General features: G+C 54.4%; 2 protein-coding genes across 2 annotated transcripts in view; both read right to left on the bottom strand.

The window, feature by feature from the left end:
* Nucleotides 1-2,141: 2,141 nt before the first annotated feature.
* On the bottom strand, nt 2,142-6,848 carry Foxj1 (forkhead box J1). The gene is made up of 3 exons (XM_032911880.1): nt 6,745-6,848; nt 5,572-6,238; nt 2,142-3,908 (listed from the first exon to the last, which is right to left on the bottom strand). Exons 2-3 carry the CDS (start codon nt 6,067-6,069, stop codon nt 3,141-3,143), a joined length of 1,266 nt encoding a protein of 421 aa, XP_032767771.1. The 5' UTR covers nt 6,070-6,238; nt 6,745-6,848; the 3' UTR covers nt 2,142-3,140.
* Nucleotides 6,849-7,838: 990 nt separating this feature from the next.
* Nucleotides 7,839-24,379, bottom strand: part of LOC116910344 (E3 ubiquitin ligase Rnf157) — a 36,136-nt gene continuing 19,595 nt past the window's right edge. Inside the window, exons 11-18 of the mRNA XM_032914200.1 lie at nt 21,147-21,385; nt 20,511-20,619; nt 19,018-19,129; nt 18,508-18,677; nt 18,200-18,265; nt 17,235-17,283; nt 15,602-15,712; nt 7,839-10,314 (exon numbers count right to left, since the gene is read on the bottom strand). Of these exons, the coding sequence (XP_032770091.1) occupies nt 10,190-10,314; nt 15,602-15,712; nt 17,235-17,283; nt 18,200-18,265; nt 18,508-18,677; nt 19,018-19,129; nt 20,511-20,619; nt 21,147-21,385 (981 nt within the window). The 3' untranslated portion in view covers nt 7,839-10,189. The remainder of the gene's footprint in view (nt 10,315-15,601; nt 15,713-17,234; nt 17,284-18,199; nt 18,266-18,507; nt 18,678-19,017; nt 19,130-20,510; nt 20,620-21,146; nt 21,386-24,379) is intronic.

Below are 24,379 nucleotides of genomic sequence, written 5' to 3'. Positions count from 1 at the left end.
ACCTGCCTTGTGTCTAGCAATCCGACTCCTGCATATACGAGGAAGAGAAGGAGCCTGGAGAGCCGGTGTCCTGAGCGCAAAGCTACATAGCCCAGAGGCCGTCAGAATAGGCAGCTGAGTTGTAGGCCGCGGATGCTGGCCCAGCGAGGCGCTGTCCGGCAGACCAGCACCGTTTGAGGAGTTCTGTGGACTGGGTGGAGTTATGTATGCCTCCTAGTTTTAGGGAAATATGTGCAAAATGCTTAGTGGTCACGGGCGCCGCCATGCTTGCCCGTTAGCACTTAGCGACGCTACCTTTATTGTGGCTGAGATTATACTGAGCCTAGGAATGAAATGAGGTTTAGGAGATGGCTCAGGGGCAAGAGGGCTTGATCTTGGAAGCGTGAGGTCCTGAGTCGGTGTCCGGAGGAGAACCCACGTTAAAAGCTGGGCATCGCCACAACACACCTAACTCCAGCCCTGGGGATGGAGACGGGTCCTTTGCAAAAGAACCCAATGGCCTACTGGCCTAGCACAGTGAGCTGTGGTTCCTTGGGAGACTCTCTCCCTCAAGGTAATGAGGCAGACAGCAATGGAGGAAGATGCCCACTGTCCCGCTCTGAAGAAGACAGGGGCCCCACCCTACCCACCCCCTCAGCACATACCCTTACAGTAGAATTATTCGGGAACTTAAGAAACTCTACACAGGGCCCATTAGAGATTCTGCTCTGGTTGGCCTACGGTGCAGCCTGGGCGTCAGAATTTTCAGGAACTCTGGAGCGAATGTCAAGTGTAGCCAAGGGCGTGCCTTGCTCTGCTCTGCATCTTTAGTCTTTGGCCTTGTATTCCAGCAAGGGGCGGTTCTGCTTTGCCCCAGACATTGCCTCTCTTCTTCCCAGCAGAAGCCTGGGGCAGGCAGGAACTCGCCCCACTGTCAATCCAGGGTGTGCCCACTTTGGCCAGGGCCAAAGGCTGATCCTAGAAGCTGATGGAGAAGGCTGGGGCTGCCTTTGTTCTTTTAGTGTTGTGGTCTGTAGAGAGGAAGGGGGGTGGGGGTGGGGGAGGAGAGAGAGAGAGAGAGAGAGAGAGGGAGGAGAGAGAGAGAGAGATATGGATGGTAGAACAGAGGCTTCGGTGGGGGACAGCTCCTTCTGTGTGCTGGGTGAAGGGATGGGCTCTGTGAAGGCCCAGCGGGCCTGCCCTGCTCAGTGTGAGCCCTTCTGGAATATTTGGAATAATTAGCAAATGAAAGCATTGAGTAAAGCGGGGAATGCCAGCCTGGCCTGGGGCCAGACTCCAGGACCGAGGAAGAAAGAAAGAGGGAGCGGTGGAGGCTGGGCAGGCTTGCTCTGGCCGCACTGGGCAATGCCTTTTCTCTGAACGTCGTTCCTGTGGGTGCACCTGTGTGCTGGGCAAGCGGCTCACAGAGAGGGGCTGGGTGGACACAAGGATGCTATGTCGGGTCGAATTGGGTGGTAGTGGTAGAGAAATGGGTCTCAGGCAAACAAACCTAGGTTGAGGGCCCCATCCAGACAGGAAGCCATCCTGGTTTGCTGGTCAGAGCTCTGCTGGCCTTCACAGTTGGGAGGGAAAGTCTCAGCACTGACTGAGCCTGATTTTAAGGTGGCCTTCTGCCTCCCTAAGCCTGAGCAAGCTGGGTCCAGTAAACACACATCAGGGCAGGATGTGGGGCCTTGGGGCTCCTCTAACCTCACGCTCTGTCCCTCCAGGGAAGGACCCAGGGAGGCTATTGCTGGAAGGAGTCCCGGGACTCTTGGGCAGGCAAGCCTGGGCAGGCCCTCATGGTGGGGGACGGCTTGAGCCAGAGAACACTGGCCTTTGTGAATCCTTGGGGTGAGGTGGGGCCAACCTCCTCCCTGTCTCTTGTTCGACTGGGCCGGTGGGTCCAACTGTCCCATTGTGCACATGGAGATCCTGAGGTATGGAATGGAAGGGACCCTGAGAATGCCACCCTTTGACCCTTTCCTCCCTAGGGACCTCCCTAGCTTGAGGTTAGGCCTTCTACGCACCCTTTCTGTCTTGTTTTCCTGGCCGCTCCCCGTGTGACATGGAGAAGAAATACATCAACCCTTTCCTCCCGAGCTCCCACACTGGGCTCTCGCCTTCCCCACAGACAGCTGGAAAGAACGACCACGCTCAGATTTCTTTTTTAAATTTTATTTTGAAAAAAAAATTTTATTGTAAAGAACTTTACATGAAAAAGGTTAACTTGCTCCACGTGGAGGGTAGATACAGGCTCCAGCCCCAGGGGTCAAGGTGGAGCAAGACCTGGTCCCCCCCAGTGCAGACAGGGGCCTAGGGTTTGTCCCCTTCCTGGTCCCAGTGTTTCCAGTAAGTCGGGCACCCCTTCCCCAGTTAAGTCTTAGCTATAACTACAGTCGCTATATTAATCTCTCTCCCCCCCCACCTAGCAGCTTGGCTGCCCCTGCCCCAACCACCCCAAGCCCCAACTTCCTGTTGCTCTCACCCTCAAGTCAGACTCAAAAGCTTGCAGCCTCCCTTCACAGGCGTTGGGCCAGGAGAAGGCCCCAGAAGGCTTAGAGACCATCTCGCCCCACCTTGCTGCCCCCACCTGGTTTCTGCCTCCTCTTTCTGTTCCCTTCCCCAGTCCCCTGCCCTCGCTGTCCCTGGCCAAGGCTGCCAGGGCCCCTGGGAGAACTCTGCCGGGAGGGGCCTCCTGGGGGTTAATTTGTTATCCTCTAACGAGCCATTTGTTGTACCTGGGAACTTTCTCTGGGTAGGGACCCGGAGAAGCAGCAGAAGTGGGTGAGGTGAAGCTTTGGTGAGGGCCCTGTTCAGTTCCTCCCAGGCCTGGTAGGTAGGACCCCTCCGGGCTTCGGCTCTCGGAGTACAGGGGGGCAGGCAGGGGCAGGGGTGCTTTTGCCAATTCTTGGGCTTGGGGGAACACGGGTGGATGAAACACTGTGTGTATGGGGGTTGCTGATGAGGGGGAGGCAGTCCCCAGTTCCCAGTTCTTCTGGGCTTGGATATGAGGACATCCCCAGCTGGCAGCAGTGTGGCCCTCCAGCGACCTGGCCCAGTCCCTGCCTGGGTGCTGGGATGTCCAAAGGGCCTGTCTTGGGAGGCAGTTCTGGGCCCTGACTTGAGCACTGTCCGGAGATGGGGTGGGGCCTGACCTTTTATAAGAAGGCACCCACACTGGCCCAGTCCTGCAGGTCAGCGGCCAGGGTGGCATCCCCTGCTTCAAAGAGGGGTTCTGGGGGCAGGCAACCACTACTACTCTCGTCCCAGGGATGCTGGAGGAAGGACGTGGCCAGGAAGGTCTCGTCAAAGTCCAGGCTGTCAGTAGCCTGCTCCACTGGAGGGCCCCAGGTAGCAGGACAGTTGATGTGGCGGCCATGGACTGTGAGATCCACCTCTCCGTGTGAGCTGGGGCTCAGCGGGGGGCTTAGTTCCAGACCCTCCAGTGAGCTCAGCTCCTCACCCAGTGCACCAGCCTCGAAGATGGCCTCCCAGTCAAAGTTACCTTTGAGGGGTTCCAGCTCACCCTGCTCCTCCTGGGTCAGCAGCAAGGTGCTGGGAGGCCGCAGGACCTTGGCCACCCTCTTGGGCAGCGGCTGCTTTCGCTTATGCCCCAGCCTTCCCTCTCCTGTGCCCCAGCCTCCCTCCCCTGTGGCCTCCTCAAACTCCTGCAGTAGCTGCTGGGCCTCCCTGTTCACGGTCAGAGGCCCACCCCAGGGGGCAGTGCTGGGTTCCTGGGCGGCCTGCCGGGCAAAGGCAGGGTGGATGTGGACCGGGGGCAGCCTCCGCTTCTTGAAGGCCCCACTGAGCAGGCGTTCTGCATACTGGGGGTCGATGCGCCAGAAGCCCCCCTTGCCGGGCTCATCCTTCTCCCGAGGCACTTTGATGAAGCACTTGTTCAAGGACAGGTTGTGGCGGATGGAATTCTGGGTACAGCGAGAGAACAAGAGAAAAGGCATGGGGTCAGGGGACTGGCAGCGAAGTGGCACCGGGTGCTCCTGCATCCTCCCTGCAGACGGGGGGAGGGGCGGATCAACCCGATGCCCTGACCAGGCAGCTGTAGCTCTGGGACTCTGGGACAGCAGCCACAGGGTATGAGGAGCCCAGAGTGCTGGGGAGGGAGGGGAACAGGGAGGGGGCTTTTGTTCCCTGTTGCTGGGATATCTGCCTGCTCAGTCATCCGAGCTCCGAGCCACAGGGTGGCTCTCAGTACCACCCTCTCTGTCATCCTCCCTCCCTCTCTCCCTCCCTTACCCTGTTGCTTGCAGGTCCTGGCCAAAGCCCTTAGCTCCCCCACGGCCTGGACTGCCATCTCCTTTGCCTGGCTGGTTCCCTCTGTTTGTGAAGTGGGTGGGTTAAGGGAGGGGGCTGGGTGACCAAGGAGTGTGTGTGAGTGTGTGTGTGTGTGTGTGTGTGTGTGGTATGTGTTGGGGGGAGATTTAGTGACTCCTTGTTTGTTGAGCCAGCTGCTGGCCTAGGCCTTCAACCCTCTAACCTCCTCCCCCCAACACACACACAACCTTCTCCTCCCACCCAAACCTCAGTTGATTATTACCCAGCCAAGTGCAGAAGGCTCCTTTCTGGGACCCGAGTTGGCAAAGGCCTTGAGTAGGGGAAGATGGGGATCTTCTGACCCACGGTTAGGGCCCTTTTGGAATGGCTCAGGACTGTGATCCTGCTCCCTGACCCTTGGCCGCCTTAGGGAAGAGTGTGCAACCCCAGGCTTCATCTCTAGCACGTGGATCTTGATATTGGAGGATGGCCAAAGTGCTGTCTACTGAGCCTTATCTTACCCTATTCACGCCTGGCGGCTTAGTTCTGCTCACACCACTTTGGTGTCCAGGGGCCCAAGACTACGCTAGTAAGGCCGGTGCGTGGGGAGTGGGTGCCCCTTTGGCTAACAGGGCTGGGGTGTTTACGTGGCATTCTGGCCCGCTGGCTGCTCTGTGCCAGGTCCTGGAGACTTAGAACCCGAAGCCGCCACTGCAGCTGCAGCAGCGCCCCTGTGGAAAGCACCAGGCTCAGGTAATTGCCCCCCTGGGGAGGCTGGCTGAGGAGGTGGGGGTGGAGGCAGGAAACTGGGGAGGAGTTGAGGTGGGAGGCTGGGTCAGTGGCTTTAGGATGACCTCATGACCCCTGCACCTGGATCAGGTGATCAGTTGATCTTTGTAGCCGTAGGGCTCATCTCTGCCTTACTCTCTGTATCAAATGCAACAGGTGGGGTGCAGAACCTGGCAGGGCGGCCGCCTGGCTTCCATTTCAGAGTCCAGTTTGGACAAATTCCTTGGGCGGAACACTGTTTAGGAATTCTTGGGACATGGGACATGAATGTGCTTTAGTGTTACATCCCACAAAAGGCTACACTGAGCCCTCCCGGTCCCTCTTCTCCTAGAACTTCATCTGTACCTCCAGGGCCCTGGCGCCAAATAGAGCATTTCCAGTAGCTGGCAGGGTTCAGGCCTCAGGAGAGGCCTGACCTCACAGCCAGGTGCCTCTTTGGCCTTACAGATCTGGTATGCGTGTCTGGCTAAGTGCCAGAAGGAGGGCGCGAGGAGGGAGTGGCCACCACCCGCACCTCTTCTCCCCTACCTGCCAGGTGGGGTCAGCATGGCGGAAGTAGCAGAAGTTGTCCGTGATCCACTTGTAGATGGCCGACAGAGTGATCTTGGTGGCCTTGCTGGCTTGCATGGCCATGCAGATGAGAGTGGCATACGAGTAGGGCGGCTTCACATGTGGGTTGGTGGCATAGTCCACGTCGTCAGGGGGCGGGGCCTGCAGCCCTGGGGGCGCGCTTCGAGATGTGCACGACGATGTGGGCTTGCCGGGTGTGTGTGGCTGCCCAAGGCAGGCAGGGTCTGCCGCCAGCGGTGACCCGGGCGCCACCAAACCCGGTACTTGGTGGTAGCCGTGGGGGTCGGTGCCTCCCGGGGGAAGAGTGGGGGCCTTGGCGTTGAGAATGGAGAATTCCTGCAGCCATTGCAAGCTGGTCAGGCTGTCATCCAGGGCGTCCGGCTCCTCCATGCCACCTTCCGGCCCGGCCTCCTCCCCGGGCCCCGCTCCGCAGAGGCGCAGCCAGCTCTCCGCCATGTCTGCGGGGACTCTTCGAAGGGGCGGTCAACATCCACAGGCTGAGCCGGAGTGGCCCGCCGCGCTCTCCAGCCCGCTGGTGCCCCAGACTCCAGTTACTCAGTCTCCAGAACACTCACTTCCATTCTGCGACCCGGGGGGTCGCCTCCTCCGAACTCGAGTGTGGGGCCTGCGGGAGCACCACGGAACTGAGCACTCTTCCCCTAACCCCAGAGGAAAGAGGCGCCTTACGGGGGGAGGCCCTCACATTCATCCACGTAGCCTGTGGAGAGGTCAGGTTAACACAGGACCCTGGTCTGAACCCGCATCTCCACCTCTCTCCATCTGCCCTTGGAGGGTTCGTTGATCACAAAGAGGGAAGAGGGAAGGAAGGCCCGATCTAATTCTTTTTCCCAAAGAGTGAGAAACTAAGATCACACCCCAATAGTCCAGAGGGACAGTACGACGCGGATGGGGCAGAGTAGGTCATCTGATCCTTGGAAAGAGGTATTAGATGAAGGGTCCCGGGAAAGGAAGGTCACAGGACCGAGTTATGGAGGGGCAGGAAGCGATCTCCCGAACTCCTCAGATCTCATTTACTGGCCCCACTACTTCCGTGGGCGAGCGATGGACTGGATAGTCAGCAGGTCCCGGCGCCCTCCCATCCCGTGGTCCACAGCCCTCCTAGTCCCTTACCTGGCTCAGAGCGCAGCCGGCTAGAGGAAGGTTCTGGAAGAAGTTCCTCCCACCTCCCGCGGCTCTCTGTCCCCAGCTCGAGGGCTCTGCTGGCGCCCCTCGTCGCGCCCCCCCCCCTCGCCCGACGGCGCTTCTCTGAGCGCCGACGGCCCGGGGACCGGCATTAAGTAGACGCTCCGAAGGCTTCTCCTGCTGCCATGGCGACGCCCCGCCCCCATAAACAGCTTCCGCTGCTGTCATTGGTCAACACGTCTCCAAGGAGACCGCGGGCCCTTGCAGCTCCTCTGGCGGCAACTCTCTGGAACTCTCTGGTTCTGCCGCCCTCTCCCGCGCCACCCAGCCCCCTACCCGCCACCGAGATCTGACCCTGTGCATTCCCGCCCGTGGGCCCCGCGCTGGGTATCACGGCGGGCGCTCGGCTCCCGCTCGAGGCCCCGGGAACCCCTCCCCCACGCCTACGGTTTGACCGCTGAGGGGACCCACCCTCGGATTCTGCAGACCAGGTCTCGGGGAACCGTGCCCTTGGAGTCTTTCCCCTCACCGGGCTTCCAGTGGCCTTTGTGTGATTTCTGGGGCCTTTCTCTGGTCCCTGAGTGTCTTCTCTGGTGCCCACAGGCAAGTCTGACTCTCTGATGCCACCTGTCGCTTATAATCCGCAGAAATGGCCACACAGCTCGCAGACACATCGAGGCGGGTAGGGTAACCCAGCGTCTCCCGGTAAGCAGCTCACCCACTCACCCTGCTCAAGTTCCTGGAAGCTGGCATTCCAGGGGCATCTGCGAAGGTGCCTCTCCTTCCAGACAGCCTAGGAAGCAGCCAGTGGGTAAAAACAGAAAAGCCACGGGCCTGCAAGATCCTCTCAAAGAGGCCATTTGTTCACTGATTTAGCCAGTAACTGGTTAAGTGACAGGAACTAATAAATATAAGGGCCTCTGGGCCTCGCTTCCCCTACTGCCATCAGCTTTGGGGCTCTTGAATTATTGACGAGCTGCAGGATTGGAAGTGATCCGGTTTAAGGCTGATGCAGAAGTAGGTAGGGCTTAGTCGGGAATGGAGCTGGGTGTGAGCCACTAACAGAAACGTTCACACACGAATTCACTTTGTAGTTAACGGCTCCCCTGCCCCTGTAAACAGTTTTATTTACTTTTAAGAATCATGCAGCAATCCATAAATATTGCATCTTGATGTCCCCACTGTAATGTGCCCACAAGTGTACTCCAGGGAGTGTGAGGGGTACACAGATGGCACACACACACACACACACACACACACACACACACACACACACACACCCCCAGGTGTGCAGGTCCTAAAACAAAGTGAGCAACCAGCAGCCAACACCAGGTGGACAGGACTAGCTCCCCAGTGAGATGGCTTAGTGTTCGGGATTGTGCCCGGCAGATGCCACAGCAGGTAAAAACTCTGGTGGGATGAAATTAGGTAAAGCAAAAGGCTCCTTGAGGAGACTGAGATCACTACAGTACCACGTATAGAAAGGTGTGGTGTGGTGAGGAGCCAAAGGCACCAAGAGAACGTGCTTGCCCTTTCGCTTGGACCCTGACAAAGGAACTGTTTCCAAATGGACTGGGTTGAGTGTGCCAGCTGATGGGGATCCACCCCGTGAATGGGCTATTTCTGCTCGCCAAGAAGTAAAAGGACAGAGTGAGGGGGCAGGGCTGTGCAAGGCAGAGCAAAGGGTACTCTAACCTGGGTGCCGGGATTATGGAATGAATTCAGGCGGAGCACTTGTGTGGCAGAGGGAAGGGCTGATTATAATGGCTTTTTTGAGGGTCCCTGGCCACTGTTTACCTGCGTCTCCTTCATCTCAGCTTCTTCCACCGCTCCTCCCGGGTCACACCACACATTGAATACCGCCTTCCTACTGCCCTCCAGGGGAGGAGGCAGCTCTCTCTATGTGCCACCATCCCAGGCTAAGGGAACTTCCCCGTTGCTTCTGCTCCCGGCTTTGAGGAAGTGTAGGTATTGCTCAGCTTACACTGGTGTGAGTCTTAAGTGTGAAAGGGGCTACTGGAATGTTGGGCAAGTAAAAGATAGGATGTAGCCTTTGAACGGGCGATGGGATCTCAAGCTCAGCCTATCACACTTGGGCAGCACAGCAGATTTCCCCCTAGCAGTGTGATTGCCACATAAAGGAGAGCTGTGTAGTGGTGCAGGCTTGGAATTCTAATGCTTGGGCAATCCAGGCAGAGAAATCAGAAGTTCAAGGTCATTCTCAGCTACATAGCAAGTTTGAGGGTGCTCTCCAACCCCATCTCCCCTCAGGGTCCTGGGCACAGGCGTTTGGGGGAAAGCCTTTCCAGGACCACACTAGCAAGTCTAAAGCTCCTGGTATCTCACCCTAGGTACCTGTCACTAATCTTGATTCCCAAACATCTCATGTTCCCCTGAACAACTAACTCCCTGTCCCAAAAGACCAGTAGACAGGCATCCATCTCCCTTAGAGCCGTGTAAAACCCACTGAACTGAGAAAGGTGTGACACCCAACAATTTCCTGCCAGTTTGCTGCCGTGGCTTTGAGTGCTGACTGGATCGCATCTCTCAGCACTGGTGAACCCATGGAGAGTCCGCACCTCTCATCTCCGATCTGAAAGGCAGGGGAGGAGTACACTAGGGTAGGGAGGTCTTCTAAGCCTCTGGTCCAGAGCCTTTGCCATTCCTTTGGTGTCCTGCGCAGCAGTTTTGAGAACCGCTGGCATCAGCTCTTAGCCTCGTTCTTCAGCTCTTACGAAGTGGGCAGCGAAGCGCTTAGCTGGGTTTGAGCCTCCCCCTCAGTGGCTGCAGTGAAGGTAGTGAAGAGCCAGCCCTGGCGCTGCATGGAGGTGGCCCAGCAGCCCTTCCTGACTGCACCTGAGGACAGGCCTTGCAAGGGTGATCTTCCTAACTGCGGCACAGGAGGTGCAGGAGACCAACTCTGAGTAGATCTGGCTCCCAACCAACACTTCAGCTGCTACCAATCCCTTAGGCTCGAGTAAGGAGCTCCCGGTGTTCTGGGAGGCAGGTGTGGACGGTGTCCCTCATGGAGCCAGTTCCTGACCGCTTTGAGTTAGGTTTCTAATTGCTTATGAGGTGCCAGAAACCAAAACCCTCCATGGGTGTCTAACAAAGCTGCCAAACTCTTCAGTCTCGTTGGTCTCCACTTGGAAGAGAAAAGGCTATAGAAACAACAGCCCTGACCCTCAGCTCAGCTGACCCACTGGGTTTGGCTGGCACACATCAGCCCACAGGAGGAAGGCTTCTGGTACTTTCTGAGAGGGTAAGAATCATGGTTACAGGAGATGAAGTTGGTGGAGGGTTGCAGTCCTCCCTTCATGAGAGTTCTAGAAAGTCCACGTGTCTTGTTGAAGATGCCCACAAGGCCTGTGGTCCAGTGAGGACAGATGGAAGGCGGACAGGAGGGGAAGTCCAGGTACAGGTGCCAGTGCCCTCAGACAGCCAAAGGATCCCATACGCAAGGCCTGTCCTCCTCAGGGTCCTCCAGGCTGCTGGGTGATAGTCGCCGGCGCTGGGTATTGCGACGGTTGACAATGGCGGCATCATGTTGCCAGGTACCTGGAGAAGAAACAACAGGGGTTCTAGGAGCCATTCCTTAGGCCGGGTACACATGGTGTCTCCAGTTCAGCAGCAGAGTCAAGACAGAATCTAGCAGGATGCGTGTGACCTCACACCCTGGCAGTTGGAGGCACTTAGGAGAGGAAGAGGAGCAGGTGCCGACACGTGCCTCGGCTGCCCCTCCCTACTAGGTAGTCGCTGCCTGTGCCCCATGGACAGATGGGGACACTGTGGGTGTTCTTCACTCATGGACTTACCTGGCATCCATTTTGCATGTTACGTACTTGGTTCTGGACTTTCGAATGTTAGTTAGGAGGCTGAGCTGAGCTGCTTCCTGCATGGAAGGCAGATGTGCAGAGATCTGCACGCTCGGACCTACAGCCCATGTCTGCAGGGGATGGGAAGGGACTGCGGCATAGCGGGGCTCAGAGGAGGGAGGCTTTGGGAGGGAGAAGGTGTGTGTTCAGTGTCCTCCTGTACCTCTTCCTCACTGAGCCCCTGCCGTCCAAGATGCTGTTTATCGGCCTTACCTCTCCCAGCCCCTGGCTTCTTCCGCTTCAGGCTCTGATGCAGCCTGCCTACCTTGTTTGCTCTCCCTAGCTGCATCCACACCTGCATCTACCTGGGCCCCACCTCACAGGTCCCATCGGTCTGATCTTTGGCAGGTCACCTTACATAGGGTCTTGGCCTTCTCATATGTCCAGTGAGGCAAGTGTGGCATTCACAGATTTGCTGTGAGGCATGCATGGGCCATATGTAAGGATGCCCAGAAGCACACCTAACTCAGAAATGACCTGTGAGCAGTTCCTGGCAGCTTGGTTTGGGGGACCTTCATGTGTTCCCTAAGGCCCTCTAGCTGGTACGAACGAACGAACTCTGTTTTGTTCTCTCCAGGAGAGCCACTGTGTTTTATACAATGACAGGCCCTACTCTGCCCGTGCTTGGGATGTCCAGGGAAGGTACTTCATCTTGTTGGCTCTGCTAGGCAAGCCTCTGCAGGAACATTTACAGGTTTGCACCCTGGAGCTGAGGAAGGGGTGAGGCCCTAGGAGTGGGATGGGGATGGGGCTTTTCTAATGAGGCCAGCGGTCAAAGCCAGCCTCAGACTCAGCGAGCCTAAGATATAAGGAAAGCCCGTAACGGCATTCCAACTAGGGTGAAAGGCAGAAGCAAGTATTAATTGCTAACTTTGCATGAGAAGTCTGGTGTGGCAATCTATCCTGAGTCTATAGTAACATCCTCAGTGACGCCCCAGGGAAGGATGGGGGCAGGGTCTTCCACACCTACACTACCCACAGGCTTTCCACTCCTGAGCCTGAGGCTAAGGGGCTTCCGCCCTTCCTTCCTTCCGCAGGTGGCACTCTGGGAGGCGGGAAGAGGATCAGGCAAGAGGATGTTCAGTTATGAACCCCAGGTAAAATGACTGGTTTGTTCAGTTATATAATTTGGTAGATGTCATACCTATTCCTCAATGTTTATGGGGCAGGACTCCGGAGCTGCGGCTGTTCAGTAGGAGAGACCAAAAGCAAACGGTAAACGAGAGAGAAGACACACATGCACACACAAGTAAAACAGCAGGAGCCACATTACTACCACCATGGTCACTGCTGCCAGCATCCATGCCGAGCGGCTGAGCCGTCCTGACCCAAGTCCTTATGTAACATCTTCCACCCCAGGAGCCCCAGTCAGGGCTGCAGGCTGCTTGTAGAACAGTCTAGGGTACAGAAGGGACGTCCTTTGCCCTGGAGGGACCCACAGGGTCCATGGCAGCTGTCATGCTGCTTGCCTCTCCACTGCCCACTCAGAAGGCTGCCTGGGTCCCGAGGAGATGTCTGAGTGTGCCCTCCCATCTGGCTGGATCCAGGCCTCCTGGCAAGAAACTGGAGCTTGGCGAGTTGAACTCCCCCCAGGAGAGGGACAATGGTGCTTTACATTTGGTCTCCTTTTGGGGAGTCAGAAACGAGAGGAGGAAGAGACCTCCAGAGGCCGATTTAGGGACACCCAGTTTACCTTTCTCTGTGTCTGCTAATGTGCTGATTAACTTGAGGACTACAGTAGTTAAAGGAAGCTTATCTCGTAATTTAGATCTCCCCTCAGTGTGTGCACCGCAAACATCCCGTTTTAAAAACAAAAGCACGGGAATCTCATTCTGTAGCCCTCACTGGCCTGGAACTAGATGTGTAGACCCAGGCTGGCCTCAACACATAGAAAATCTGCCTGGCTCTGCCTCCTGAGTGCTGGGATGAAAGGTGTGCATGACCACATCTTTTTTTTAATGATTTGCTTATTTATTTTTATGTATATTGGTATTTTGCCTGAATGTATGGCATGTCTGTGTGAGGGTGTTGAATCCCCTGGAACTGGAGTTACAGATGGTTGTGAGCCACCATGTGGTTGCTGGGAATTGGAACTCAGGACCTCTGGAAGAGCAGTCAGTGCTCCTAACCACTGAGCCATCTCTCCAGCCCCACATGACCACATGTTAATCTTACATCGTGAGGCCTGAAGCAGGAGTGGATTTCACTTTGGGTCTCTATTTGTTTAGGTTTTACCGCACAGGTCTACTCCTGTGTCACTCAGCCATGTAAGGATTCTGTTTTCACTGAAAGCCCCTGTCTTTCCCTTTGCCCATCACACCCTACCCAGTGCCTTCTGAGCATGCTCACTACCCCACACCACTCTCCTGCCAGTCATGGAATACTCTTACAAGCCACACAGACTGCACAGTCACACAGTTCCAGCTCTTATCACATCCCCTGTCAAGTTAGGTTATCCCCATGGCCAACTGGCTCTAGCATAAGGAACCGGAAAGCTGGCCTCAGTCGTGGGCCTTTGAAGCTCTAGAAGCTTCTTGGGGGAGAGGAGCCGGAAGGCAGAGGCCCTCTCTGAGGCTCTCACAAGCACAAGGAGGGTGCTGATGGCTTTCTTGGCACAGTGTGACCCACATGATCCAGGGAAGCAGCCCTGCCCTTGGCCTTCCCCTGCCTGCTCTCCATGTGTCCTCCATGAGGGGTGGCACCTATTTGAAGAGGGAAACAGATTCAAGCAGGGCAGGGTCCATAGGAGTTCTCCTCAGGGGATAAAGGAGCATTAAAGCACAGGGAGGCACAAGACAGCCCTCAGCTCTCACAGCGGGGTCCGGGGAGCACACCGGTGAGTGTGAACTCAGTCTGGAGGAGCTACACAACTCTCCTGGCTTTGACCCAGGAGATAAACAGACACCTCAGAGTACCTTGGCACCTTTGCTACCGGTGTGATCGTTCTAACAGATGTCTCCTCTCTACAAGAGCCCTTGGACTTTTGCTACAGATACTTAATTTATATATACTTAGGAACTGTTTATATGCAAGTCCCTCTCCTGTCACTGCCATGGGTGGCTGGTCCCATGTTTGGCCAAACTGGGAGCTCCATTTACTCTTAGAACTGCTGACTCTAGACATCCCCATACTGAAGCCATGCCGCCTGCTTCCTGCTTGAACTCTGCTGAGTCCACACTGCCCTCCTCCCTGTGAGTGAAGACACACTGACAAGCAGGTTGTTGGGAAGGAGGCTTGGCGAGGAGGAAGCAGAATGAACAAGCTTGGTCTCCATGGCACCGTGGGCTCCAACAGTGGCAGCAGCTCCCTCTGCCAAAAGCTGGACTCAGCCTAGAAGCCCTTGAGGAAAGGCTGGCCGGCAGAAATCACCACAAACACAGGCAGAGCTGGGAACAGGCACCTTCACCCTATGACCAACCAAGGATGCCTACCCCACAGTCTTTGCCACAGAAGCGGGTCTATTTTCGTTGAACAGAAATGTGTATCTTCTCAGTTTTTTTTATCTTTTAAAACTCAAGTGAACATAGGCCTTGCCAGTTCGGAACTGGAAGTTTGTCTAGAGCCCTAAGCGAGAGCCCGTGCACACCCGTGAGCGTGGTGCTGGGCTGAGCAGAGGCAGGAGGACAGAGCTGGCACAGAGTGAACATGAACTTTCACACAAGTCAGAACAGAATGAGCTAAAAAATGAGCAAATCAGACAGACAGACAGACCTACGTTTGGCATAAAGACATGGAACATAAACGGACGGATGGAAGCAAGGCCAGAAGTGGGAAGGCAGGGGTGAGCGTGCCTGGTCTCCAGCAGCTCCAGTCCAGCCTTAAACTGGGCAGGAGGTGGCCATACGGATCAACGCCCTCCACCATGCTAGGGCAGGAAGGGAGAGTGCCTGGGGCCTGCACAGGGGAAACAGGTGATCTGATGCTGTCTCTCAGGTCCACGGAAGTCTGGGACCTGGGCAGTATCTTCAGGACAAACTAAAGCAAGAATGACTGAAGTGCCCTTGGAAAGGCTGGAGAAAGTTTCTCCTGAGCAACTGGCTTCCCTTGCCACAGGCCTGCATGGGGCCAGGGCCTGCTGGGACCATGTCTGGCACAGGCTGAAGGAGAACGGCAGCCACAGAAGGCCCTGTGGCTTAACACTTCAGCTACTTCGCTGAGCGAGTAAAGCACTGGACCCCGGAGTGGCTGCTCTGAAGCTGAAGCAGGTCTTCAGTGGGGACACTGGGGAGATGAGAGAGGGAAGTGTGACGGGGCTCTGCTGAGGCCAGGAAGGGACATCTGTCCCAGGCGAGGCTCTTAGTGGGTTTTGCTGCTGCTGAACGGGCTGAAGTCAGTGCTCAATTGTGGTTATTTTATTTGGGGTTCTCAAGACAGTTTCTCTGTGTAGCTCTGGCTGTCATGGAACTTGGTCAGTAGACTAGGCCGCATCAGACTCAGAGATCTCCCTGCCTCTGCCTCCCCAGAGCAGGGATTAAAGGCTTGCACCACCACACCGAGCTTAATTTTATTCTTTTTTGAGGGACTAGGTCTTGCTTCGTAGCTCCTGGCTAGCAGCTTGCAATGTTGGGGCCGCCTCTGTTTCCCAAGTATGGGGCTGCAGGCATGTGCTATTATGCGTGGATTTGGATGTACAATTAACATGGCTGCTTTGCAGACTCTGTTTGAGGTCATAAAAAGAAACAGGGGACACTGGGAAGTTTGGGCCTTAGAGAACCAAGTCATCCCTGCCCTCTGCCTTCTCCTTGGGAGCCAAGTCTTGCATGTGTGATCATTGGTGGCCTAAGGCTCACTGGATCAGAAAGCCGCTCACTGACCTACAAGATCTCCTTGTGACCCTCAAACATTGTCCCCTGAGAGCTAAGGTTTCAATTCTAAGAGCTCAGGTCTTTTCCAAGGCCTCCACAGGGAGAGCAGGGGAGGAGCAGAGGGACGTCTCCCACCAAGTTCATGTTCAGCAGACTGCCACTCACCGGGTAAGCAGACCTCAGAGCACAGCTTATTGTCCAGTGCTTTCACGCTCGCGACGTCAAAGTCATTGTTATTGTCACACTCCATGCCTAGAAATGCGCATGTCCTCTGGCCTGTAACGGAGTTAATGCAGTTAGACAGGGGCTGGCTAGGTTTTCTCTACTTTGCTGTCCTCAAAAAAATAAAAGTTTTAAGATGGAGACAAAAAATAAAATAAAATAAAATCATGTGTCAAAAAAAAAAAAAGACGATAAAATCAAGTAAAAAGAGTGGACAGAAGAACTGAGCTGTGTGGGCATGTCGGAGTCTCTAGGGCGCCCTGGTTTGTCTCCCTAGTTGGCCCCCTTTCTAGTTGTTGTTCCTTCATTCGTCTGATCCCCATGGAAGGCTGCCAGACTTAGGTCAGGAGGGCAGCTGTGCCCATGCTAGCCCTGGCCTAAGAAGGCCTGGAGACGACAAACTGTGGCCTGAGGTCTTGAGCCGGTGCCCTGTTCGGCCCGTGACTCCCAGGCATAAGCGAGGTGTGCTTATGACCAAGGTCTGCAGAAGCACACACAGGAAACAAGTCATGGCGCTGGGCTCCATGACTTTGCACACTGCATCAGAATGACTGCTCACAAGATTATCAGGAGACTGAGGCTGCTACTCTAGAGAATGTTCTCAGTAACTGTCCACAAACCTGCAGTCACATGAAGGGACAAGGCAGAGTTGTAGGGATTTTTTTAAGCTCCCCCTTTCTTTCTCATCATTGAGAGGAGAGGAGGGAAACCCTCCGTGGAGACTATGAAGAGTCGAGTGCCAACAACCTGGTCACCATGTGCATCTTAGAAGAAAATGTTCCTTGGGGAAGCCATTCAGGGTGTAGGGCTTTGGGTTCAGAAATATCTTCAGAGGCAGTCAAGCTGCTAGCCCTGGGCAGATGTGCAGGAGTGGGAGAGGCCTGCCTGGAGCCTCTTGTCACTGGGAGCTGTCAAGCCCACATGCACCCGACACCCCTGAAGCAATGGCCAGCACTAAAGCAGGAGCGACTAGGATGAGCTCTGCTGGAGCTCCCTACGCCTGCCCAGGAGCAGAGAGGGAGTCTGGCGTCCGGGCTGGGCAGAGTGACTTCTCTAACCCGTCCTCCTCCTCCTCCCACTGCCTGCAGGGTTTCTTCTTGGCCAGGCTCACTGGAGACAAACCATAGCCTCCAGTGCTGCCGAGGTGAGCCCTGTGGAAGCTGTGCTTCCTCAGCCACTCCCTCAGCATGGGAGCTGCTCACCACCATCTTAGATGTTCTCCGCTAAGGCCAACCAGACAAGCCACCAGAGTCCTTCCACCATGGGGAAGAGACCGCTGCTCGGCTTGGGGTTAGGACAGCCCAAGTGCTCAGCCAGAGCACTGCCACAGGAGGCACTGTGGGTACAAAAGAGACAGTGTCTTCTGCAGCTTCACCCACCCCACCCCCATCCTGTGGAGTCGGAGTCTCGGAGGAGCTGAGAGTGCCGCTAAGGGCTCTGATATCCAGCTTGCCTGACGCGCCATCAAGATGCCACCCCCACAGCCGAGCACCGCCACTAAACCACAGTCGTCCCTTTTTACCCCTTAGCACTAGCCAGGAAGGCAACATGTGAGAGCGGGGACCAGATCTTTTACCATCTTCTTGCACAGGGGATCTGTCCTCTTCCTCCATGATATCATTTCCCTAGGACACGAGAAACGCCCCGTGAGTCTGTCGTAGAGTCAGAGGCGCCAAGCACAGACAGTCATGATGTCCATGGTCTACCTCCACAGCACATACTTCCCACCGTGACCAGGGGATGCTTGGCCGACTGCAGGTCTATGCTTAGGATGGGTTGTAAGGAACACGCTTACACTGAAGTACAAATAAGACTTAAATTAAAAAGCAAATAAAAGCCAGCTATGGCCATAGGCCCATACTTTTGGAACTTGGGGGACAGAGGCAGGGAGGTCACTTGAAGTGAAGAGCCAGCTTGGTCTACTATAGCAATTCTAGCCCAGCCTGAATACTTAGGGCAGTACACATAGTTGAGCCCTGTCTCAAACCAGCAAAGGAGACAAGCTATAAAAGAAACTCATGAGGTCATAACGCTTTCAGAAAGTATTGGCCAGTTATTACCTCAATGTTCTGAGAGGACCTCTGAAAACCAAAGTAAAGGCTGGGCTGCACAGTGATGGGTGCACTGCACACCCAGGGCGTCCCCCCGTGTCTGCCTCTGCACAGGGCTCCTGGATGGGGTGTGGAGATTACAGACCAGAGGAAATCACACAGGACAGCACCGGAGACCCAGTGGCCCCACTACACAGACTTAACTGCAGGACAGCCGGCACATGCCCCAGGCCTGTCAGAGTCTGGCATGGGAAGGTCACTCCCTCTGGATCATACACGAACCAGTTTCAGTGTCCCCTGGTGACAGAAGAGCGCACCAGGCCAGAGGTGGAGGCTCCTCTCACCTCTACCCACACTCTCCTAACTGATCTAGACATGCCACAGGACGGCTTCTCCAGTGTTCCTTTACCACAGTCATCCCAGCTGACACCAACAGAAAGAGAAACTGGCTGTGGGAAGGTGCTGCCACCTGACATTTACGTTAGATTACCTCTGCATCCTGCTCTCCAGCTGGAAGGCCAGCAAAATTGCTGTCTGGGGACTCTGCTGGGGTCTCCTGTAAAAGAGCGGCAAGCCCCAGGGTAGGGTCATCACAGGCTCTCCAGTTACACTCTTACAGCAGCAAGCCCAGGCCCTTAGCTTTCCTCAGCGTAAAGCTGGTGGCTACAGACCGACCCAGATCTAAGGGAGTGCCTGCCGTCCTCTCTGAGCATCCCTGCCAGCCCGTGGGCCTTTACCAAGCTGCCTGGTACCCATGTGTAAAGCAGCCATCGAGGCAGATCGGGGCTCTTCCCTCACCTCCTCTTCTGAAGGGGCCCTGCTAGCAGCTCGGGGGGAAGGTGGGGCCTCTCCTTCTTCTTCTGTGCCAGGTGCGATGTAGGAGCCAGACATGGAGGACACGGTGTCAGTGCTGATCTGGGAGGAGGCCATGGACATGACTGACTGGGCCAGGCTGCTGCTGGCTGGGTCTGTGGGCACAGAAGTCAGGGCAGGGGACAACAGGACCATGACTACTGAGGAGCAGTCAGTATCACTTCCTACACTAGGCTACAAACGCCTCCACTCGCCCTGTCCTGAGAAAGGTTTAGACTGAGGATGCGCCAAGCTTCTGCTCTGAAACTCAAGGGCTGAGGTGTGCTCTTGCTGTCAGAGCACAGCACCATGCGGGAGTGTGAACAAGAGGCTCCCTTCTCCGGTGTGGACCTGTGTGACATTGGCGTCACTCCTCCCATCCCCAGAGGAAGTCACAGCACAGCTGTGGACTGGGTGAGGGAGGCGCATGCAGTTACTCCCTGGTCCCTTGGGTACCTTCTGGGGAGGAGATGGTGGAAGAGAGCGGAGTCCCTGTGCAAGATGACTGGTCAACAGCCCCTGAGGAGGACAGCGTGAGGTTCTCACTCTCTGGAGTCACATCAGGTCCCTGGGGGTGAAGGACACATTGGAATGTGAACCAGCAAAAGCCCTGCAAATGGGTCGACGGGGAAGAGCAAGCTGGGAGGAGCACAGAAGGGACAAGGTCCCTTTCTTGTGGGCATGGGTGACAAGAGAGGAAGGCAGTGCTGGCTTCTGTCAGCACTTCTCTTCAGCCAAGGCCTGGAGTGACTTTGTCCCAGGGGAGTGCACTCTTCAGTCAGCACCTCCTGCCTGAGGCCCAGCATCTGCTGGGCACACAAAGGCTGCAGCTCCAGTAACACAGGTCACCCAGCAGCTGTCGCTGAGGGATATCCCTGGTTTCCCCGGGATTATGAACAGCTTTCCTTTAGAAGGAAAAGAAAACAAAACCAATAGGGCCCTCACTGCTTACAAGACCCCTCCATATGGATGTCTGGAGTTCCTGCTCAGTGGATCTGAAACAAACACCACCTCTGCCCTCCACCCCCAGTACTCCGGACACAGCCTTGGATGCCTGCAAAGCGGGGAGAGAGGCTCTCCTGCTCCCAGGGAGGGAGGCCACTCTCAGGTCAGGCCTCAGGCTCTTCCTGGCTCCACTGATCCACCCATAACTGGTGGGCTGGGGTGGGCTGGGGTGGCCTCTGCAAGACAGACCTATCACTGTACCCCTCAGCCTGCTCCAAGCTCCCTCTCAGTGTCTCTCTGCCTTTCATGTTTAAGAACTTTCAAGGTCCAGCCAAATGTGACCCCCTCCACAACAGTTTTTCTGAGGTCCTCCACTTGAAGGTGACTTCACACGGTACATGACACTTGATGGTTTCTTCTGAGGTCACTGTCTGCCCCCTCTCTCTCGAGATAGCCTCAATATCTGGCTGGTACTGAACTTGATATGGACCCTAGGCTGACCTCGAACTTAGGACCCCTTGCTTTAGTTTCCAGAACTGCAATCCTACCGAGCACTTGGCAGGTGGAGGGGGGTCTACAGAGTTATAGTTCAGCTATAGTTCGTTCATGGCAAGCCTGAGCTACATAAGACACTAGCTCCCTCCCCCCACCCCCCGCCATGCAGTCATCCAAGAAGTACTTCCTGGGCAGCAACGGTGAGCCACACCAGAGTACAAACACTGTCCCAATTAGACATGAGCCCCGAGGATGGAACACTGCCCTGACCTGAATGCCCTCTGCTCCTAGCTTGTTGCTTGGACCATGCATGGCTAATAGGGTCTGTAAGTTCTAGGTAAGGACTGTGTGTGGGTTGTACAAGGAACTCATGGATCTCAGGAAACCTGTGTAGCCACCATTTTGTAAGCTACTGGAAGGTCTAATGAGCAGTTGAAATCAGGGACCAAGGAGCCATGCAGGCAGATGCCTGGTGGCAGTACCCAGGGAGAGAGAAGACAGCCAGTTACCTCTTCAGGATGCTGGGCTGACAGCCTCTGAGAGAGCTGAGTGTCTGACTCACTGCAAGAGTGCTCATCTTCCTCTTCGTGAAGTACAGAAGAATTCTGGGAAATGGACCTGTAAAAGCCCAGAAAAGCAGCTAAATACAGGACTTCCCTTACACTCCTTACTCAGACTGCACAGGACTGGAGAAGCTAGGCCAGCTCTCAGGAGCAGAGACCTGACAGGATTATTAGAGCAGGGTAGAGACTCTGCCCCCGCCCCTCACTGCCCATCTCAGTAGCGTGTTGATTGTGTCCTATGGATTTAGATGCTCAGGACGCAGAGCCATGTGGTCCCCCTGACTTCACATTAAGCCAGGGCCACAAGGAATTCTGTCTACACTATTCAATGTCCTCTCACCATTACCCTGCTCACCAGCACCCATGCCTGACAGGGAGCTCACACCCCTAAGTGCCCATACACATTCTATCTCTGTGGGGAACCGGCCATCCTTCACCACCGCCAGGCTGCTGGACATGTCTTCTGTGAGAGTGAGCTGTGCTACGAAGGTTTATACCCAGGATGTGACTGCCAAAATGTCAAGGAGGGAAAGACTGTCTAAAGCTCTCAGAGACATCCTGGGTGACACGCTGACCACTTACTTGGAGAGAGACTTGTTGAGTTTGAGCCCTTGGCTGTTGCAATCAGACAGGCGGTCAAGTGGGGACAGTGTCCTAACAGGGGGCAGGTGGCCATCACTGCCATAGGACGGCAGCATTCCTGAGAGGTGGCCATCTCCAAGAACGTGAAGGGGAGGCACCGCTGGGGATGAGGTGAGGGGCCCATTGAGGGCCTCCAGGAGAGACACCACTTCATAGCCCGCGGGGATGTTCTCTGAGGACTACAAGAACCAGAGAAAGGACAAAATTTAGCCAGCGGTTTTGGTTGTATGGCACCATCATGTTTCCCGCTGGACGTTAAAAGATGTGTTTTGTTCTTAAGCATCTCCTGTGGCAAGAAGAGCTCCTGTGCTAAACAGAAAGAGAAAGTGCTGAGGAGCATGGGCGCCTACACGACTCTTCAAGGAGTCTATTTCTCCCATGGTGACAAGGGAGTGCTTGCTACTGGAAATTTGTACAATAAATCAAAGAAGAAAAAAATTACCAATAGCCAACCACCCAAAGTAACTTTTGTTGGCAATCACGTACATTTTCAATTATTTCGTCTTGTTGCTGACTTATGATTAATCTGTAAAGATAATTCTAGGGGCTGGAGAGATAATGGCTCAGTAGTATAGAGACTTCCTGCTCTCAAGAGGACCTGAGTTCAGATCCCGGCACCCATGTCAGAGGCTCACAATCACCCGTGCTTGCAGCTCTAGGGGCCTAGATGCCCACTGACCCCAGGGGAACCTGTACTCACATGTGTGCATTCACACACAGACACGTACTTAAATTAAAATAACAATTCTGCATCTTGCTTATTTAGTTAAATATAAATATGTTCCTTTATTTTATTTTTGAGACAGGATTTCTCTGCGGAGCCCTGGCCATCCTGGAACTCATTCTGAGTCCAGGGTAGCTTCACACTCAGAAAACTGCCTATCTCTGCTGGGATTAAAGAAACCACTGCCCAGTCCTTTATTCTTTTTTTTTCTTTTCTTTTTTTTCGGAGCTGGGGACCGAACCCAGGGCCTTGCGCTTGCTAGGCAAGCGCTCTACCGCTGAGCTAAATCCCCAACCCCCAGTCCTTTATTCTTAAGACAGGCTTTTGAGGTGTAACCTCAAACTCATTCACTATGTCTTCCTACCTCCATCTCCCAGGTGCTGGGATTATGGGGGTACACACATACCCCCCAGCTTTTCCTATAGCTGTGAATTTTAGAGTCATCCTTGTATAGATATTGGTCCACCTGCCTCTGCCTCCAGAGTGCTGGGATTAATAGCATGCTCACCATAGTTAGACTGTAGGAGTGCTCTTAACTTCTGAGCCATCTCTCCAGTACAGTGTGTGTGTGTGTGTGTGTGTGTGTGTTGGATATGGAGGTGACTGCAGGAGACTTCAGAGGCCAGAAGATGGCACTGGATCCCCTGGAGTTGGAGGTGGTTGTGAGTCAACTGAAATGTATCCTCTATGAGAGTGGTACCTACTCTTAATTGCGATCCATTTCTCCAGCCTCCACAATTTTATTTTATTGCAGTGCTAGAGTTGAACCCAGGGCAATTCATCATCAAGATAAACACATTCTTGGTGCTCTACCGCTAACCTAACCTTTAGCTTAGATTTTAATCTGAAAAATTCATTTATTTAAAATAATCCAGGGCAGTGGTAGTTGTTGATTTTAGGTAGCCATGTAGCCCAAGGTCTGGAATTCACAATGGAATTAACCTGTTTGTCTTTGGTTCACAATCTTTGGGCTTCAGCCCCGCAGTGCTGGGTACTGGCGTGTGCCATCCTGCTGGGCTTAGGTGTGGCTGGTGGCAGATTTTTGTGTGTTGTTTTTGAGAGAAGATCTGGCTGCCCTGGAATTTACTCACTCTAAGGCCTAGCTTGGCCTTGAACTTGCCATTCTTCTTAGCCTCTTGGTAGGGCTTTTTTTTTTTTTTTTAAAGAATTATTTATTTTATGTATGTGAGTACACTGTAGTTGTCCTCAGACTCACCAGAAGAGGGCATCAGATCCCGTTACAGATGGTTGTGAGCCAACATGTGGTTGCTGGAATTTGAACTCTGGACCTCTGGAGGAGCAGTCAGTGCTCTTAACCACTGAGCCATCTCTCCAGCCCCTTGGCTGGACTTTTTTTTTTTTTTTTTTTTGGAGCTGGGGACCGAACCCAGGGCCTTGGCGCTTGCTAGGCAGGCGCTCTACCACTGAGCTAAATCCCCAACCCTTGGCTGGACTTTTTATGTGGCTAAATCTACAGTTTTTAACTTTCCGTGGGGTAGGAGGCTTATTAGTTTGTCTAGCCAGTTCCAGAGGCCGCAGCTGTCTGCCTTTTGGGAAGGAGAGGCACTCCCTGCTGCACCTGGCTTTTTAGGTGGCTGAGATGATCCAAAATCAGGTCCTCAAGCTTGTGCAGCAAATCCTTCACCAACAGACAGTCCCCACGTCCACCCAACACCCTCCCTTTCTGTAGCTGTTATGCTTGAGTAGTGTGCAATCCAGATTCAACGGAGCAACATACACAGCTTATTCCAGGGTTACAGTGCTTATTAGTTTGTTTGTTTGGCTTTTGTTTTTTGTTTTGTTTTGTTTTTAGAGAAAGTCTCTCTGTGTGGCCCTGGCTGTCAGGAATTGATATGTAGACTAGGATGGTCTTCTGCCTGCCTGTCTCCCATGTGCTGGGATTAGAGGCATGCCCTGGTATGCTTGCTGGTTTGGTTTTCTTTTAATAGATAATTCATTGTCCCATCTGAAATCTACTCTGTAAGGATCATGGATTGACGAAATGGGGCTGCAGAGATGGCTGAGAATGGCGAGGTGTTTAGCACTAACCCTGATGACATGAGTGTGATTTCTAGGACCCACATAGTAAAAGGAGACCCAATTCCCTAAAGTTCTCTCCTAGCACACATTCCTCACCCCACCACCCCCACATGCTCATTCTAAATAAATATAAAAAAATAAATGTAATTTAAAATGCTAAAATGACTTCTTCCCTTATACATAACTAACCAATTTCCCCTACAGTTGTGTCTTTGGAGGACAGGGTGTTATTCCCAAGGCCTTGCGTATGTAGGCTCATGACCGGTCCTGGAGCCACCGCTTTCTCGACTGTTTTAACTGCAGACCCTCCAGGCTGACTCTGAGAGTCTCCTACACTGACTTAAGGTCAGTCATCTGCTTGGCTTCCAAGCTCTGAAGCCACAAGAAGGATGAAGAAAGGCAGCTAGGG

Source organism: Rattus rattus, chromosome 9 (genome assembly GCF_011064425.1).
Source record: "Rattus rattus isolate New Zealand chromosome 9, Rrattus_CSIRO_v1, whole genome shotgun sequence".
NCBI lineage: Eukaryota > Metazoa > Chordata > Mammalia > Rodentia > Muridae > Rattus > Rattus rattus.
Note: the sequence above shows the minus strand (reverse complement) of the source record. Positions and strands in the feature narration are given on the sequence as shown.